At 41.7% G+C, this 19,628-nt stretch overlaps 1 protein-coding gene across 1 annotated transcript in view; it reads left to right on the top strand.

The window, feature by feature from the left end:
- Window positions 1–19,628, top strand: part of LOC140235451 (bridge-like lipid transfer protein family member 1) — a 98,939-nt gene that overhangs the window by 33,638 nt on the left and 45,673 nt on the right. The window contains exons 21-32 of the mRNA XM_072315478.1: window positions 32–134; window positions 617–866; window positions 1,810–2,618; window positions 3,036–3,219; window positions 4,057–5,334; window positions 5,698–6,176; window positions 6,969–7,201; window positions 7,857–7,962; window positions 8,623–8,838; window positions 9,428–9,611; window positions 11,208–11,297; window positions 14,507–14,749. Coding sequence (XP_072171579.1) covers window positions 32–134; window positions 617–866; window positions 1,810–2,618; window positions 3,036–3,219; window positions 4,057–5,334; window positions 5,698–6,176; window positions 6,969–7,201; window positions 7,857–7,962; window positions 8,623–8,838; window positions 9,428–9,611; window positions 11,208–11,297; window positions 14,507–14,749 — 4,175 coding nt within the window. The remainder of the gene's footprint in view (window positions 1–31; window positions 135–616; window positions 867–1,809; window positions 2,619–3,035; window positions 3,220–4,056; window positions 5,335–5,697; window positions 6,177–6,968; window positions 7,202–7,856; window positions 7,963–8,622; window positions 8,839–9,427; window positions 9,612–11,207; window positions 11,298–14,506; window positions 14,750–19,628) is intronic.

Raw genomic sequence — 19,628 nt, 5'->3', positions numbered from 1 at the left:
AATGATTTTATTGTTCTAATTGTGATGGCAGCATCCTGCAAGCTGGAACCGTCATCGGGTACCTCTGTGTTTGCCGAGATCCAGGGCCCCATCAACATCCTTATGACCCCTCTTCTGCTGGTAGCCATCAATAGGTAAGTGTCCTCCTTCAGGAATCTAGGCTTACTTCTTTTTTTTTTAAATCTCACATACAGCTGTATCTTTCAGGAAGCACATACTCAAAAAATTCCATCAAGAAATCAGTATGCCTAACTAGCAAGACTTCTGATTGGACATGACAGCTGATAATACATTGACATTACAAAGGTTTTCCAATAATGTGTATGACTGTATGTATATGCTTTGATTTGTTTACCAAAGCAAACTTCTTTACAATATCACTGTGACATGGGTTCTCCAAAATATGAAGATGATATGAAAGTCTTGTAGGTCATATTGGATTTTTCCTTGAGTAGTTGCATTTTCACACCATTTAAATTTTTAATAGGCAGTGGTTAGGGTTTATCCATTGTGTAAGAGCCAGTTGTGCCATTTCTAAAGTCTATGGATAATCATTGTTTTTGGGGCAAGAGCTAAAGATTTGTATTAGTGCATGTATTGTGCTCCTGATTGTCAGGTATGTAGATGCAGCCAAACCCATCACAACCAGTCAGCACCCAGCCTCCCTCCTCTCCTCCCTGCATCACGCCTGTATCACTGATGTGGAGTCCCTCTACCACCGGGGCTTGCTCCCCGAGGGGGGCAGCAGTGCCAGCCTCACCCGGCAACAGCAGCCCCCAATGAACCTCAACACCAACAACAACTCAAACGATGTGGATAAGGAGGATGGGACAAAGACTGTCACAGTGACTGTCAAACTGCCAAAGGTCAGTCTGTGTGGTTTGTCTCGCATTCTCAAGTTAATAGACCTCCATTACAAGCCTTCCCAATTTCCACCTACTATGAAACGAAGAATGTTCGCAATGCATTTTGATTTTGCAAATTTTGCAAAAGCCAAGATTCGCAAAATTAAAATGCATGTGAAAGTTCTTGTCTACACTATACGCATTGAATGTTAGAGGCAACTCACGAAAATTTCATGCCGCGAAAAAGGCCGTCGGCTCAAATTCGTGAAAATTTCATGCTGCGAAAATATTGTGTTTTACAGTAATTTTATCTAGGGATGACACTTGGCATGGGAATAACCTTGTGAAATCTTCAGCTAAAGCAATATAGTGCAGCCACATGTAACACTTCCTCTTTTTCCATTTATTAACTAGTATTATTTTGCAGAGAAATCAGTTATGACTTGTCATGTTATTTGCTAAAATCTTGTGCTGTGTAGGACATATGAATCATTTTTTCCTGTGGACATCTTCCTTACAGATACTTGCTCTTGTTTTAAACACATGCAGATTAAAGAGAGTAGGATAAAAGTTTGATAGGTATTCATCTATAAGCTTTTATCCCGAAATTCTTTTGAAATATGTGCACTGTTGTCCATGTTGCAGTACTTTAGCAATATCTAAGTAACTTCAAACTGTGGACATTAACATTAATTTGTCCAGTTCATGAAACAGGGCACAAAAAGATCACAGTCACAAACTTGAAATGTATAGAAACTTCCATTAAACTTCAGTGTGATAGTCAATGTTTGGATTGACACTACTTACGTTTGGGTATGAGTACAGCAAATGAAGTAATTTCCCTTTGTGACTGAGCATGTGTTATACAGTGTTATGTGTTATACAGGAGCTTAATCCTGTTTCAATAATGATGGGGAGATTCCACAAATCTCTCTAAATTTCATGGTGATGTTTTTCCTTGTAGGTCAATATGTGTGTCCTTCAAGTCCCAGAAGATGGTGTTGGTGTGCCCAGTCTGATCAGGAACAACGCGTCACTGCTGATTGCCCAGCTGGGATCAACAGAGGCCAACCTCTGGGTAAAACAGATTGACAAAAGTGTGAAGATGGAGAGTCAACGGACATCCTCAAAGAAGTCATCAAAGGGCCAGGACAGTCAGACCAAAGCCACAGCAATGGCTGCCGAACCCAGCGACCCAACGATAGTGACACTGGTCAAGTTTGTCAAGCTCCACGCCCAGCTGAGGCGGCTGGCCAAGCCAGGGCTCAAGACCATAGAGAGCCCCACAGCCATTCCTGAGCAGTGCACCCAGGTGCAGTTCACCCTGTCCTCCAAGGTGTCCTCAGAGTTCGGAATGGACCCCATGGACTCCAAACCCAGCTCTCTGCGCAGGAAGCGCAGGATGTCCGTCCACATGCCGCGCTCCTGGATCATGGCAGAGAGCGGGATGGAGGAGATCTCCATCAAGCTTGGTCGCCAGGGGGGCGATATTCCGCTCCCAAAGATCCGACTCCCTGGCAGTGGCAAGAAAGGGGACAAGCATTCGGACAAGAAGCAGACTCAGGGTTCAAAGAAGACACCCGACACATCCTCTCTTGGGAAGGAGGGAACTGCCAAGCGGAAGAAAAGAGAGAGATTCAGTTCAGGTGGCAGTGCTCTGGAAAAACTTGCTGATAGCAAAGAAAGAGGTTTGGACTTCTGTATTCATATCAACAGCTTCTGGTCTCATCTGCCAACCCCTCCTCAACCAAAGAAAGAATCTGTGTTCCAAGGGTAAGGATCACATGCATAACCATATTTGTTTACACACCTGTATGCTGTGTCAACATTACTAAATTACAATATACCATATTCAATTTTCTTGTGTAAAAAGCAGTCACTCACCTTTAGTGTAGTAGCTATATCAGGGATTCTACTCACGACAATATCAGCAGTGAGTAACATACACGCATGCATTCATACCTCTAAAGGGTTTGTGGCCAGGGTTATACTATGTTTAAAGCAATTTGTGCACCATGACACCAAAAAAAGAAAAAGTGAAAAACTCACTCGGTTATCATTTCATGTAAAAGTATTCACAGACAAATGTTCAGCTCTTTAGGCAGATGCTGTTTTCAACTGCTAACATGTGGCAGGCTCTTTATTTATCAGTTCTGTCTCCATTGTCTTTGACTCCTCCACCCATCACAGCACCGACACCAATTTACTGACCACTGCCTCGCCAGCCCTTGACGAGTGGCTACGAGCCATGACGGGCCTCACCACCTCTGTCGGGGACATCAGCGACGCCAGGCACTGTCGCAGCTGTGCCATCATGGCATGCATCATGGCGGAGGCCGACGACAGTGTGGAGAAAAACCAACCACTGACTAAGGTATGATAGAGATGAGGCTGATTGCTCTGGAGGTCAAAGGTCATAGTCCTTTTGTTCACAACCTCACTGATTGTTTGAAGCTGCAGCGCAGTCTTCATGTTTAATCCGTGTTCCAATATTTCTGATTTGCAAATGATAACTTTCAGACATGTACAAAGCATGTTGCAGTCTCCCACAGAAAGTCAACATTTTTACTTCATGAAGATAGCTATAACATCAGGAGAATATGAACAGAAATTTATTGGTTTCAATTTTCATTTCACTTACTGTAGCTTATAGCATCTAGAATGTGATGTTATTCATATTATGCTCTATCGTGCACTATAATACATTATCTGCACTCCAAAATGCATAATTGGCTCTAGTGTATTCTTATTTCACTCAGGCCTTTGGCCTCGAAATAGAATTGCATGTATGGGCTAGTTCTGTGTTTAGAATGCATATAGAGTGGAATAGTGCATGGCAGAGCGTACACTTCTGTATAAGCCATATATTTCATGGGTGTACTATTTCAGAAATGATTAGGGCTTGGAAGACAATTTAGGAACGGGTGAATTCACAGTCGAGAACCAAATTGACGAAATGAGTAAGTAACTTAAATTTTCATGTAAATATCCAATAGATATGAATGATATGATACCCTTCACAATTAGATGTACAATGTCACACATTATTGTCAGGTCAGGGCAGTCTTGTCAAGCAGTCTTCTGGTTCGTACAAGCTCTACTGTTGATACTCGTTACTAAGAGGATACAAGGGACAAAATTGATGTATTGTACCAAATGCTGCTAGATTTCAAATGCTCTCCATCTTTTAACTTTCCATTTCATGACTCAGAGTAAACAGACAAAGTGGTCAGCTCTCTCAGATGCCATCCAGAAGGATCTGTCCTGTCAGCTGATGAGCATCCTCTGGCGATACCTGTCGGCAGCAGACTGGCAGAAGATAGAGGACATTGTGACTGGAGAGGACCTTCCCGCCCTGTCCACCTTGGAGAGTGGGGTCACCACCCTCATCCGGCAGTGGAAGGTCACCCTCTCTCTCATCAACCCACATGTGTCAAGGTTCCCACAGCAGGTGGCCATCTACAAATCCCCGGAGGAGCGGGGCCTGCTCATGGAGGACGAGATGTGGACACCCAGGCAGATCAGCGAGGACCCGACTTCGGACGTGCTGGCCTCGGCTGGTCACACGGGTGACAGCGAGCAGATGGACCCCACCATGCTGTCTCTCTACTCCGACCGAATCGGTGTAGGGCTGCAGAAGAGCATCTATGAGGAGTTCTCCGGGAAGGTGCCCAGCGCCTCAGACTTCCTCAAGGAGTTCTCCAGTAGACAACGGGAGCGGGAAGTGAGTGGGGACTCGGCCACACGCTACAGATCCCTCACTAATACCAGCACGGCCACAGTCGGGTCTGCATCTGCAACTTCTGCAAGGAACAAGAGGAGAGGATACAAGACCCTGGAAGAAGAAGAGAAGCAGAATATGTTCAGTCAGGAATCCAGCTACTGTAGCGAAGAGATCACTGATGACTTGGAAAAATCCCACACAGTGGACATCGATGATGACACGCAACAAGATCAGGGTCCAATGGGAACGCTAGAGATTGAGCTCGAGCCTGAAAACGATGAAGGTTCTCCCGACGTGATTTCAGAAGCAAAGACCAGCCCAGTGGTCACTCCAACAGTCACCCAGTACGGAGAAGAGGACACACTATTCAGGCCATTGCTGGTAAACCTCGGCCTGCACAAGAAGAAATCCTCACAGCCCCTGGCCAAGCTGATCCAAACAGTGGGTCAAGTCTCCTTTCAATTCCGGCTGGACCAGTTCCGCGTTGTCATCACCAAGTCCAGTCCCAAGCACCAGAGGAAGTGTTCCCAGCGGAGTGACAATCAGGCACCACGCACTCCAGACACACCGGCCTTCCAGTGCAAGGGCATCCACTATCGAGCCATGATGAGAGAGACGATACCCTCAGAGAAGAGCGAGTCCATCTTTGGGACAGCGCCCTCAACGTTCTTCAGTGGTAGCAGCAGCATCGAGATCTGTGTTGACATCCACGTAGAATCGGTTATGCAAGTTATCAACATGGCCATCTTGAGATTACTGAGTCAGGTATCTGTCTTCTTCAATTTCCCCTTTGATATCACATACAGTTTTAAAAACTCAAACCGCAGCATTCATTTGTTTTAAATCTACTGAAGACACATTTTCTAGGGACATCAATATTGTCAAAAATGCAACTGCATCTCAGTAAACTTGTCGTAGGCTGTGCAGTTTGAAAAACAGTTCAGGAGTTGTGATTCTGAATGATGGCGGATGGGGAATCTTGCTGGCAAGATATTGGTTTTAAATATTAAGTTGGTTTTAAAATATGTAGGTTGAAAAAAAAGATGTTCCAGATGAAGGAAAGGAAAGGAAACAGACCTCACTAAAATGAGATGTGTCATGTAGTTGTCATTAATTCATCTCAAACAGGTCATCCAGATGGTAGAGAACTTTCAGCACGCCAAGACAGACCTCCGCCTGAAGCAGTACGTTTCCAGCATGCCACAGGGTGAGGGCAGCATCGCCGACCTCCCCTCCCGGGGAATCGATCGCCAAGCACGGCACTCGTCCCGGAGCGGCAAAGTCTATGCCGCAGCGCTGGGTGGCCCCGGCAAGCACCGTGGCAGCTCGCAGCGGAGCCGCAACATCACCTTCAGTAAGGAGCATGACACTAGCAGCGTCTACTCAGTCGCCGACTCCTTTGATTCCAGCAGGGCGGACAGCGACAGCATCCCAAAGTGTTGGCAGACCATGTACCACCTGATCAATTTGTACTCTGTTGTCAATGAGCCCGTCAATGTCGCCACCACCCATGTGTTTGTGAACCCCCTGTTCACCATGAGTCGACCAGAGGGGGCAGTCGCCATGGAGTCAGGCCATGACCTGGGGCTTGGCCTCCCACAAGACAGGTAATGTAGAAGACACTGCAGCATCTCACAGAAAATATGAAGTCATGTTTGATTACGTAAGAGTCTCTTTCAAGCAGGCATTGAATTAGCAAACATGTGATAAGAAAAGTTTTCTCTGCAGTTAAAATCTGTGGTATATTACAGCAGTATGTCCTGTTCCTTGCATCTGTTTTTATATGATTAGTATGTAGAAAGGAGGCTGTTTGAGAACAAGACAAGCTTGCAAATGTAGATAAACCATGAAGTCGTGTTGCTTCCACATCCAGAACTTTGTTCCTGTCTGAATAAAGCTGCAATAGACTAATAGGTTCTGTAATGCATTCAAATTTTATGCAGGCTTTCATCCCCCCTCAATGTTTCGTGCAATAACTCTGCAATGTGAGAATGCCTCTTTATGAGGCTTCTTGACTTTTTTTTTTCAAGTCTTGTGCAACTTTTGAGACCAAATGTATATTGTTACGAAGCCACGCTCATTTGTGTAATTTCTTTGTTGTGCATGTTGTACCTTTGTAAATACCCTCCAATGCACTGTGTCTCCCCTAAAACACTCTCTCCTGTGCACTATTTGTATGATGTACTGCTGCTTCAATGAGCCTGTGACTTTGCAGGAAGCCTCTAAATGAGAAAGGGTTAACACTGTCCAAAATTTATGGAGTAATAGCCTTTTTCCGGTTCTCAGTCGACATTTGTATGCAAGTTTGGGTTTTATCGCTATTTACAGTGACATGAACTATTTTTATAGCATGTATGAGTTTCTCTTGTGTATATGTGTGCGCATTTATATAACCACAGAGAAACCCTGGCCATGGGTGGTGGTGCAGTGGATGATATGGAGTTCAAGGAGGCCAACGGGGAGGATGCAGGCCAGTCTGGGCCCAGCATAGAGGGCCTAGAGGTCTCACTGATCGGGACCGTGCTGGTGGAAGAGGTCTGTCTCCTCGCCCAGCTGGCTGGCCTCCACCTGGAGGCGGAAACCTCCTACGTCACAGGGAGCTTCTCTCTCCAGCAGACACTCCCCATGCAGGGTGGGTATACTTTTCTCTGCCAAAGCCATGCTTTGACATGTTGAGGGCGGGCTAATTTTGCTACAACACATTTCATGTAGACACTTGCCTGAGTACACTTGGAACTTGTCCTCAACCAGTTAAGCCTGTATGTATCCAGATACTAAGCTGTAACTTGCCAAAGTATTTTTTTATTAGTAGTAGTCCCCCAACCATGCTGACAAAATTGTCTGTTAGCCAGGCCACTCAGGCACAACAATGAGTCTATTTAGTGTAAGGGCACTGTGACACAATAGAGATTATGGAGAGTTGATAATTTCTTTTCATTGAGTTAGTTAAGACACCTGTGCCAATTGATGAATAAAGCACATTAAGAATATAAGAACTGAAGATGTTACATGCTCATGACTATGCTAATATGTATGCTAGTCTTCCAGTAAATGCTTTCTTCCATGTTCCATGAAAAATCTTCCATGTGTCCTGACAATCAAACTCTGCTCAGATTTTTATACTGATATCTTTAACTGCGACTATGGATAGGATGGGTTCAGTTGTGTAAGCTGTATGTTTTCCTCAGAGAAAAAGTTTTTATTAGTCACAACTGCTGATGAATTTTTGACTTGCATGCCTCATCTGTAGACAATCATTTCTTATTGAATTGCTCCTGTTCACACAGGTTATGTTCCAGCAGCACTGTGGAGAACATTCCCCTCCATTGGAGCATCTCTTCAGACTACAGCAGTGACGCTGATCTTGTCTGAAAAGGCCAAGAAGGACTTCTTGTAAGCACATACAGTCTGTAAAACTTGAAATACTGAATGTTGGGTCCATGGGACAATTTTTCTCCTGTATAAAGCAACAGAATAACCCTTTTTTTTCAGGAGGCAATGATATTATTGGACAAATATGTCAAGAACTGACATTTTGCAGTGAAATTGACATGTGGAATTGATTGTTTAACATTTTTTCCTTTTTTAGTATTGTTCCATATTCCACCTTTCATGCAATTTCATATTACATTTGATTTCAAGACAGAAGTACAAATAAAAAATAGTCAATTTGAGATGAAAATATACAAATATGTAAGCAAATATTAATAGCATGTAATAGGAGGAATGTACTAAATAGTAGAAACTTGTAGAATGTGGGCTCCAAAATATTAATTTTAAGAGTTTGCTACAGTATCTTAGGAAGAAAAATGATGAAACAAGGAAAAACAATATGTCGATGATGTAATAGTTATTGTATGCACTTCAAAATTCTATGGTGTTCATGATTAACCTTAGGTAACAAAGCTAAGTAACAATTTGGTCAAACAAACATGTAGTGTGAATTCTTCAGTTAGATGATTAGGCTTTTATTTGAACACTGCAATTGATGAAAATGCCAGGAATTGTCTAATAGTACTTGCATCAAATTTGTAATCCCTGTTGCCCTGCTAGCACCATAGCAACACTGACCATCGACAAGCCCCAGTCCACCATTTCAGTGTCTGGCAGCCTTGACCACCAGAACCAGGCCTCTCTGGCCACTGGTGTGGACGAGGTGAACCTGACGGTTCCCATGAACCTAGCCCTGCTCAGTGCTGTGGTGTCCCGCAGCAGCAAGAAGCTGGCCCAGCGCATCCACCAGCTCAAGCAGACTCAGAAGAGCTACAGGTGAGGGGGAAAGCAGCAGTTACAGGCAGTGGGTCGGCAGTTTCAATGGGAAAAATCTAGTTTAGTCCAGAGTATTGAGGACCAGCGAATGACCCTTCTTCCTTTGCACAAGATTGGGGCTTGGGCAAGAAAACAAATAGAAAATAAAAAAATGCTGTGATGTACATGAACACTACACTATGACAAAATGCGATAGCAGTAGTATTGTGTAAGTGATGTAGAAAATACACAAGATTGCAGAATGAATAGGGCTGCATTTGTCAATTAATTATTTTTTCAAACTTTTTACAGATTGAGTGGCCAAGATCACCTAAAGTAAAAAATAATCTAGAATGTATTGCAAAAGTTCTTGCTACATGACAAGTTTCTTGTACAATGAATGTACACATGCCCAAAATGTGACTGCCAGAGTGTTTGACTCTCACCAAGAGTGTGTTACAGTGTGAACAATCCTCTCACTTCCTGTAGAGCAGTATAGCTGATAACAGTGCAGCTCTGGCATATTTCACACTATTTGTATAGTTCACATCAGTTGTCTCTATGTGATGAAAATGTCTTATGATCAACAACATAACATGCATTGTTGTAGGCCAAGTCAAGAGGAGCCCTTGATAGCAGCAGCACCATCAAAGCCAAGTCTGACGGGGAGTCGGATGGATGATACCTGGCCCCCAGACCGGGCTGAGGCCAGATGGACACTGAACGGAGTGACCAGAGTAAAGGCGGTCATTCTACAGGCATCGGTTCTCCCACAGCTCCAAGCCCAGTACACGGTGAGTGCTTTCCAAAACATGTCTGATATTATGCCATGAGTTTCTCTCAAGACTTTTTCATTCATTGTCTCCCACTGTTATAATGGAAAATGATTCAGATTGATTTTCCTGTGCATGAGAGGCCCATAAGATTAATCGCTTTCGGGAAATGCAAATGTGTACGGGAGAAGTGCAATCTTGGACTGTCAAGGCAAAGCTGTAGACTTCATAACCATTACTGGGCTCGGCACTTTCTATTTTCTCTCTGGTGGCTTGTTTAGGTCCCTAAAATCTTAAAGTATGAATTCTTGGTGGCTCAAAAAAAGAAATGTAATGGCCCGCAATAAAAAGAAATATGAAAATTCCTTTTGAATTGTAGATGTCCCTTTTGGCCACCAAGAAGGAAATTTACAGAAGAAGTACAATTGTACTCCTTGGTAGAATGATGTTAATGGTGAGGTGTGCTTAATGATTTCCTGGGCCCTGTTGCATAAATAACCTGAGAAAAACTCGGGTTAGAGGCAGGTGCCTACCTGAGTTTCATGGTTAGTCAATTTCTCTGGTTAAAAAAACTAAGGTTACGGTATATCGGCTTTCTTTTATTCGAATAAACTTGGACGAGGATAAAATGCGGAAGTGCTAGTGATTTTCTCAGTTTATACGGTTTATACGCTCCGCGCGCAGCTAGCGATCACCGCTACGCGCTGTCTGAATGTACAATGTACTATATACATGACAGTATCGCGCTGCATGCTGTCGCTGCCACACAAACATGTAGTACGAGTAGCGGTACGTCCGCTAGCGAGCCTGCTACAAGCTTCCCGATAGCCAATCTGGTTCTAATAAGTTTTCGGAAATAAGTTATGAGTTATAGGGATTTATCTGTGATTCTGGTGCTATACGGCATTATGGAAGCTGAGATATCGACATGGATACGAAAGTGCAAACGCCCTTCACAGTCTACAGGCACAGTAAGTACCTGTGTGTAGACCTAACTCAACTAGATCTAGTGTTAGTACTAGGCTACACGTCTAAACAGTGTCTAAAGAGTAGATTCTAACTAACAACGTTAGGAAGTAAGAACCTAGCTGGATCTAACGACACGTTAGATCGATTAGTAGGCCTACATTGATAAAGGTGATACATGGAACTAATTCATAATTACAGAACTAGATCTAACTGCTAACACAAGTTAGATCTGGTAGAGTCTGCTACTAACGTTAGTACTAGCTGTTCTACTGCGTTTCCGACTCTAGCTGCACCAAAATCTTCCCAGAAATGAATGAACAAACAGTGCGCAGTAGTTCTCCTAGTCCAATTCCCAGCTGAATTGTTTGCCAGAATGGCAGCCTTGGTAGCTCTGAGTCTAAGTGGGGCTAACCAGAGAAATTTACATTTAACCTTTGGTCAGAGAGCTAAGGTTAAATAACCTGAGTTTCTTGAACATTAACCTGAGAAAAAACTATGGTTAAGCTTTATGCAATAGAAAAACTCTGGTTAAAAATTCCTAACCAGAGTTTCTGGATTTAACCGTGAAAATAACTCTGGTTAAGGCTTTATGCAACAGGGCCCTGGTATCACTGTAAGCTTGGAACTTCTTTGAATTTCTTCTTGTAGATTGACAACACATCAGGCACAATCTCATGGAGTGAGGAGGGAACATTTGCAGCTGATGTCGCTGAACATTCCTTCAAATTCATCTCTACGGTAAGTGCTATCCTGATTCAGATTTGTATTTCGAGTGATGTCTTACTTCAGTTCTTTTATGCCACAAGGTGATGATTGTTTTTTTAATCAGTCTCTAGGACATGTTCTAATCTACTTTACATTCATGTATCAAGTACAGTCTAGGAAGGTTTGTTTATTTACCTGCTTTTCCAGCTGTAGTACTGCTCAACATCAAACATACATGCTGGATGTGAACATCATTAGAAGCATTTTTTTTTTCATTAATTTGTTGTTAACTTGTTTCAATGCAAACTTTGACTGCAATGATATTGTTATCAATACGCCATTTCAAATGGTGAGAAGTAAGTTCTTAGTCCATGCAATGCTGATGATATCAGTAGTGCCCAGGTGCCAATAGTTGTCTCGGTAATTGATAGTTCGTCGGTTGAGAATGATAAGGGCGTTAAGTTGTCACTAAACCCATAGTGTTCAAGACAACTTAACGCCCTTCTCATTCTCAACAGACGAGTTGACTTGAAGTTGACTTGAAGTGAAATATAGCCTACCAGAAATGGAGATGACTCTAACCAATGGTTATGGCTCATGACACTTCATGGGATTGATCCAATCTAGCAGATAATGATAAACAGGGATTGCAAAAGGCATGTCTCCATTATCCTTTTACAATGATATGTTCATATCAGTATTGACATTTAGACTGACATGTATTTTGTAGACTTTGCAATTCAGCTGCTATGGTGAGTAATCGTGCTTGCTTTGTACACATCCTGCCTACAGCAAATCTTTATTCAGAAGTTGATCATTTTGATTAACTGAAAAGGAAGGAAATTTCACTGTTACATAACTATGTGCAGTATTCATTATTCAAATGTATGAAATGAAAGTGAAAGTATCCTACTTGCATTGTTGATCTCTGGAAGTTTGAAAGGAGGGAGGGGACATACTTGGAGAAAAAACAAACAAACAAAGTTTTTGTGAATTGTACCGAAGATGTTCATCATCATGGTAGTTTTTGTGTGCAACAATCTGTGGTCCAGTCTGAGGTCTGTCGACTTCCTCAATTTGGACGAATATCTTTTGGTTTGTGTAGAGGCACCAAATTAGTTTTGCTTCAGTTTGCAGATGACCCCAACATTGTTGTTTTTGGAGTGAGGCAAATCACAGAATATGTTGTCCATCAATTCAGGGTGGCAAGATATGTTCTAAAGCCCAGAGAATCATTCTAAAGGTAAAGATCATCTCATAAATACTACTGCAGTCAAATGTATCGCTCTGCACTCTCCTGATGGAACTAAGTGGGAAATTGAAATGTGGTGGCACATGGCCAGCCCAGCGTAACCGTCACACACCGTATAATCTGATCTACACAGCTCAATTCATTAGTGAGGTTCACACAAGGTTTCTCATCTCTAAGATTAACTTGATGTTTTATACTTCGATGACAAGCTTTTAGTTTTCAACTACTACGCATGTCCACACAACACCTAATCTTGAAGATTATTTTAAAACTCTTTTATAGCAAGAGTCCCAGATGATGATAAAAACACAGAACCAGAAGAAATATGTGCATGTAGCACTGGCAATAAAGCTAGTGATGTTAAATGGTAAAGTAGTGTACAACACGCACTGGAGGTTGACTCAGGAGCTATAACTATGGGGGAATAGAGGTCATGGTGACTTTTGAATTAGTTGATTATTGTGTGCACATGGCACTAAACTATGCATGGGGACCTGCCATGTCTCAGGGATAAAGTGTAAACACTAAGATGTCTTGCGGTTCTGATCATCGACTTTAAGATTCCTAACCTTCGAGTGCACTTGCTCAGTGCTACGCTACAATCTAATTACTGAAGTTTAAATCTTTGAGTTAATCTTAAAGATTAGAAATGTCGTGTGAACCTGACTATTGGGAGCTTTATGATCAAGATGAATCTTCCTAATATAATAGCAGAGATGGCTTTTGTTGGTACATGCACTGGGGATTTTGGCTATACTCAGAAGAGGTGGAAAAGTAGGTAGACTGGTGAATAGATAGAGAAAATTAGAGAGACCTATAGATACATAGATAGATATAGAAATAGATAGGTAGACTGTTGTACAAAGAAAGAATACATATGTGTGGATAGAAAATTGTATAGAGACATATTTACATAATGTTAGCAGCTGCCACCTGATTTTCTTCATAGAACAGTTTACACCATCACTATTTGTTATTTTCTTTTATGAAAGGCACTGTATACAAAAAGCTTACACCAAAACCCTTACCCTATGTGGAAAAGTTATTCTTTTTTTAACTTTTATGGTTTCCTTATTTTGTTAATTTGATTATCATTTTCTTTTTTTTTTTTTTTGGTCTTATTATGTTTGAAACTCTGAAATTGATCATTGTCCAGATTTGTTTTTTCTTCTTATCTCTTAAGAAGCATACAACTTTTATCAACATGAGGAAGAAAATAAATCCATTGATACAGGCTGATTCACTTGGAACTGTTCTTTTTTATGAGTTTCATCACTTCGGTACTACTCTATATAGCTGGTATCTTATGGCTGGTGTGCCCTTTATCTGCACTCGGAACCTCACAATTTGCTGATTTAGACTTGCAGGTTGATGAACAGCAAGTCAGCTCTTGCCACACATGTTATAAGAAGGTGTTCCAGCAACTCTGCTCATTGCAGCTGTACAGTCAGATCTGTCACATGTTTCATCTAATGATTTTTATCTTTTTGTTGGGATGAGCTCTATGTCAAATATTTTTTTTTTTTTTTCTGCAGAACACGTCTGGCCATGTTAGACCACAATTAGCATCATTACTATATTAAAGGGGAAAAAAGATGTGATCTTTTTGGTTGTTGTTGTTGTTGTTGTTGTTGTTGTTGTTGTTGTTTTTTTTTTTTGGGGGGGGGGGGGGATTGGGAGCAGCCCAGACATGCTATCACAGAGAAATTGTAGTAGGAGCTACTCATTTCAAACCCATTGCAGTTTTGATTCGGGGAAAAAAGACCAATGTAAGTTATGTTATTGTATAAGCAGAGCATTCCATTTAAATAAGCAAACTGTACTATAAAAGGTTGAATATTCTACGCAGGTAAAAAGCAACCATCCAATCTCAAGGACACAATTAAATCCACCGGTGACACCACTAGTTGATTGCATGCATTATGTGCACATCAGATCTTCGGAAGCCACTCTAAACTACTGTCAAGAATTTTGACTCCTTGTGTGACAGGTGCCATCAGCGGAGTTTGGCTCTCCGGCCAAGATCTCCTTTCCGGGGATCCACGTGAAGGGGCGGTACGGCCCCTGCGATGCCCAGAACGAGAGCAGCTCCACCACCACCACCACGGCGAGCTCGAGGGCAGCCGGCCCCAACAACCTCATGGAGACAGCGGTGGAGATCCAGGCCTTTCAGCACACCCTATCTCCTGACCTCATCAACCATCTCATTACGGTGCAGAAGGTCATCCTCAAGGTGAGGTGTAGAATGACAATTGATGTCAGACACAGCAGAAAAGAAGAAGAAGAAGAACAACAAAAAAGAACAGGAACCATTACTCTAATCCCTCTTAACAAATGAACAAGATTATGGCACTGAATAAAAATTTGATAACTTAAACTTTAATAATTGAAGTGTTCTGTTTTATAATCCCCACAGATGTCCCGAAACTTATTTTTAAAGAAGGTGATTTCTGTGCAATCTTGTTGACCTAAGTAATAAAGACTGAAATCAATCACACACCAATGAAAAGACAACAATGGGGAAGTTATGGAATGGTAAATGTCCCTGTTTCATGTGAATCACGATCATTTATGTAAATTAGATGACATGATAATGTCATTGCCTTTCAAGTCATCAGTTGGCGTGTGGACAAATTTCCTAGTCTGTATCTTGCCGAGTGGTCCAGCTTTTTAGGAGAATTAGATGAAATGCTATTGAAAGCACTTGGCAAGTTACTATAACAGAGCATGGATGCAAATTAATTACAGCGTTCAGCAGGATTAAGACTTTTAGGCAGAAAATGACATTGTGATTACAAGTTGCTGCAACCCAGTATCTTCCCACTTGAAGGCAAGGCAAAAGTGAATATGAAGATATTCATCTGAGAGCCATAGAGGTTGTAATTCAGAAGAGTTGAACAGAGAATTCAGCATTACACAGTGTATGCCAGACTCCCTGCACAGCCTTTTAGTTGCTTTTTGTTTTTTCCTAAGAATTTTTAATGCTGTATTTTATGCCCCCGCCAACGAAGTGGCCGGAGGCATTATGTTTTCGGGTCGTCCGTCCGTCCGTCCGTCCGTCCGTCCGTCCGTCCCGTTTTGTTTTTGTCGATGTCTCAAGAACCGTGGGGTGGTTTTGCATCAAACTTGGTATGAGGATATATCCTGGGGGGATGATACTTTGTTTGGATTTTAGGGTCACGGGGTCAACGGTCAAAGGTCACAGGTTATTTTGTGGAAAAAAAAGGTTGAAAATTCATGTTTTTCTCCATATCTCGCAAATGGTTCAAGGTATCTTCATGGAACTTAGTATATATGCTTGTTCCAATGGGCACTGATTATCTAGGGAAGTTGGGGGTCATGGTTCAAAGGTCAGGGGGTCAAAGGTCAAGGTCAACTCCTCAAAATATCACTACTTTCCTTATATTTATGCAATGCCTGAAGGTTTTTTTTTTTTTTTTTTAACTTGATGTATGCATGTATTGCCCAATATATATTCTGTGGGAAGTTTCTTGCCAAAAGGTCAAAGGTCAAAAGGTCGAAGGTCAAGTGAAAGTGCTGAATTGCACTTTTTCCTCCACATCTCAAAAGTAACTCAAGGTATCATCATGAAACTTACATATTTATGCATGTTCAACCTAACAGTGATTCTCTTTGGAACTGTGAGGTCAAAGGTCAAAGGCCAGGTTTAGATAATGCTATTTTCCCATTTGATACTGAAATTATACATTTTCTCAATACCTTGAAAATTACTCCATGCATAAACTTATAAAAGGGTCAAAAGTCAAGTAAAAATCATCATTTCCCCAAATACCTGCACTCTGACATTTTAATCATTCATCCAATTGAACCTAGTTCTAGGAAAGTGAACATTCAGCACATTTGTGGCAAACCTGTCATTTTAATATTTTGCCAATTGTGTGAAACTGTCATCACACTATACACTACTATAGACCTATTAGGAGAACCATGCATTATGGCGGAGGCATATCAGTCGCCGTAGCGATACATCTAGTTTAAAATGTGATTTTCAGGGTATTGGTACACTTTAACATAAATGCACAGGAAGGATAGTACACTGTTAGCACAATTCCCGCCATGGTGTCAATCTTATGGTAGTGCTCTGATCCAGCACCTTACAATGCAGCACATCTATATGAAGGTCTTGGTTTCACTTTATTCAGACTTAGGGAATTTGTGATGATGCATGCAAAGGAAACAAGCCAAATAGCTCTATCACACACACACACACACACACACAAATCCAACTCAATAAATTGTTGATGGTTTTGCAAGCTCTGTTTGATAGCCAACTGTATGTTTTCCATCTGAAGAGGGCTGCATACCTCTACAGAGTTCATAATAACAAGCACTGAGTCATTGAACTGTACATGTCTTTCAAGTATTGTTCAATGGTGTGAACTTTCTCCATTGGCTGGTTCAATCAAGTAGCATACTGTACACATGAATGTATGCCATTTATACACTGGACAGCAAAAGAAAGTACCCACTTCTGTCAAAGGCCACACAAAAAAATTCACCCCCTAGAAATATACAATTTTTGTACACAGGTGTGCTACAATGCCCCTTACTTATCACATGCACATAAGCAAGCGAATGTCTTCATAACAAAGAAGAACTTGACATGTACAGCATCTTGGTCATTGAATCAAAAGTCCCACACAACAGCACTTTCCACCATGCAAAAATGGCCACTAAATGGATAACATTTTTAAACAACCAATATGTCAAAGTGAACACCTCTTTCGTCAAAATGATGTTAATGAGTGTATTCTGTATTGAGATGCTATCCTTCCTGATTATGCTAATTCTCAGAATAAAATCAGTTAGCTCTTTAGACTGGACTTTACTTTACTCTGGTCTTAGCAAGCTTCCATCAGGAAAATTAAGTCACGTCTTATTAGGCTTGTAAGGCTCATTCTGTTACATTTTGTGACTTTTGATTTAGTGACCAATTTGCTGTGCTTGTCATTTTTTTCTTTGTAATAAAGATAATCACTTGCTATTGGGTATGTGATTACTAATGGATATTGCAGCATACCTGTGTACAAAGAATTGTTTATTTCTAGGTGGTGAATTTTTGTGTGCAGCCTTTGACAGAAGTGGGTACTTTCTTTTGCTGTCCAGTATACATGCATAAAATTTGCTATATATGAATGACTGCAGATCTGACACTGTAACAGAATGCCTGATCACATTTATATAAAGTTAAACTCGCATAAGTCGATCTTCTCGGGACTGAGCAAAACACATCGACTTAGGCGAATTTCGACTTGTGCGTAAGTCGAAAAAAAATCGACTTACAGTTACACCACACGTACATTATGTATAAATGTACAATGTCATGTATGTTATTCAAATTCATGAATTTCTTCCGTCGAGATGTTTTCATTGCAACTGATTGACAAATTGCCCTACATCGACGTAAATAAGCACTGAATTGATCAGTGTTTTTTAGTAGTAGCCATGATAAAAAATCATGGGCGTACATACTCGAGCTTGTCCGGTGATCAGGAGGTCGTAGGTTCGAATCCTGCTCGAGTATGTACGCCCATGATTTTTTATCATGGCTACTACTAAAAAACACTGATCAATTCAGTGCTTATTTACGTCGATGTAGGGCAATTTGTCAATCAGTTGCAAAGTCATGTATGTTGTCTACTCTGGAGCCGAGAGCTGGAGAGAGGTACAGGTGTGCCGCAGCACAGGTTGCCCGGCAGGGCCGCGGCTAACTTTGCACTGTATTGGCACAGGTCCAATTACTTTACACCTTTGTTAAACCTTGGGGAAGTGAATATGAACGATATTTGAGCAGTGATTGATTCCAGTTTACCATACCGTGGCTTGAAATGCGTGTAGAGGTGTAATTCTGATTTACCCGTGCCCGTAACTTTCCCCCTACTTTCCGCTTTGAAAACTCAGCAGCTTCATCCATACCACTCCACTGCACAGCGCAGACTGCAAACATTCATAGACTATACACAGCCCAGTTGCTGTACCAGCGGACCTCCAAACATGATCGCTTTGAATTTTGATACTTCGAAATAGATCATTTTTTTTGTCACCTGTCTGGTCGGGCTAGGTCTTATGTAAACAAAAACTCGCGTCTCGTGATTTTTGACAGTGATTTATTACACAATAATCTTATTCGACTTATAGCACAGTGAATTCAATGGATTTCTCGTGAAAGTGTTCTTGGAATTTCATCGACTTAGGCGAGTATTCGACTTACAAAATTTGACTTGTGAGTGAATTAATACACGTAAGTCAATGGGGAAAAATCATCGACTTGCGCGATTATTCGACATATGCGACGTCGACTTAGGCGAGTTTAACTGTATTCATATATAATAATATATATATATTCACAGACATTGTATATATTCATATATTCATATATTCATATATTCATATAGTCCTATATGTAGTATGGACCTGTTGATCATTTGTGATTATTTGTAATTATATGTAATTATACAGTTACAGACAAGCCTGATTTCTCATAGACCATGTACAAAATACAGCCGGGCCAAAGGCGGGGCCTAAGGCCGGACCCAAGGCCACGGGCCTTAGCCTGGAACCAGGGGCCCAGAGCCCAAGTGGGCCCGGGCCCAGGGGCCCATAGCCCAAGTGGGCCCGGGCCCAGTGGCCCAGGGGCTCACGGGGCCCAAGGCCAGGCCGAGGCCAGGAGCCTAAGTGCTGGCCCAAGGCAGGGGACCCAGCCAGGGGCCACCAGACTGAGACCACTAAGAGTACTAGTCATGACTTGCTGACTTACACTGTACAGGGCTGTGCATATTATGTAAATACACTGTACACTAACTATACACAGTCATGACTTGCTGTGATATGATGTGACAGGCCTGTGCATACACATATTATGTAAATACACTGTACAGGGCTGTGCATATTATGTAAATACACTGTACACTAACTATACACAGCCCAGTCGCTGTATAAATCGCGACAGGGCTGTACCTGAGCAGCCCACAACACAGAGCAAACACAAAGCAAATTATACGATTGCATTTAGGTTTGATACTTGACATCATTTTTTGTTACCTCAAACGCATCAAAGACAATCTTTATTAATGAGACTTCATACCGTTCCT

This window comes from Diadema setosum, chromosome 11, assembly GCF_964275005.1.
Source record: "Diadema setosum chromosome 11, eeDiaSeto1, whole genome shotgun sequence".
NCBI classification, from domain to species: domain Eukaryota; kingdom Metazoa; phylum Echinodermata; class Echinoidea; order Diadematoida; family Diadematidae; genus Diadema; species Diadema setosum.
Note: the sequence above shows the minus strand (reverse complement) of the source record. Positions and strands in the feature narration are given on the sequence as shown.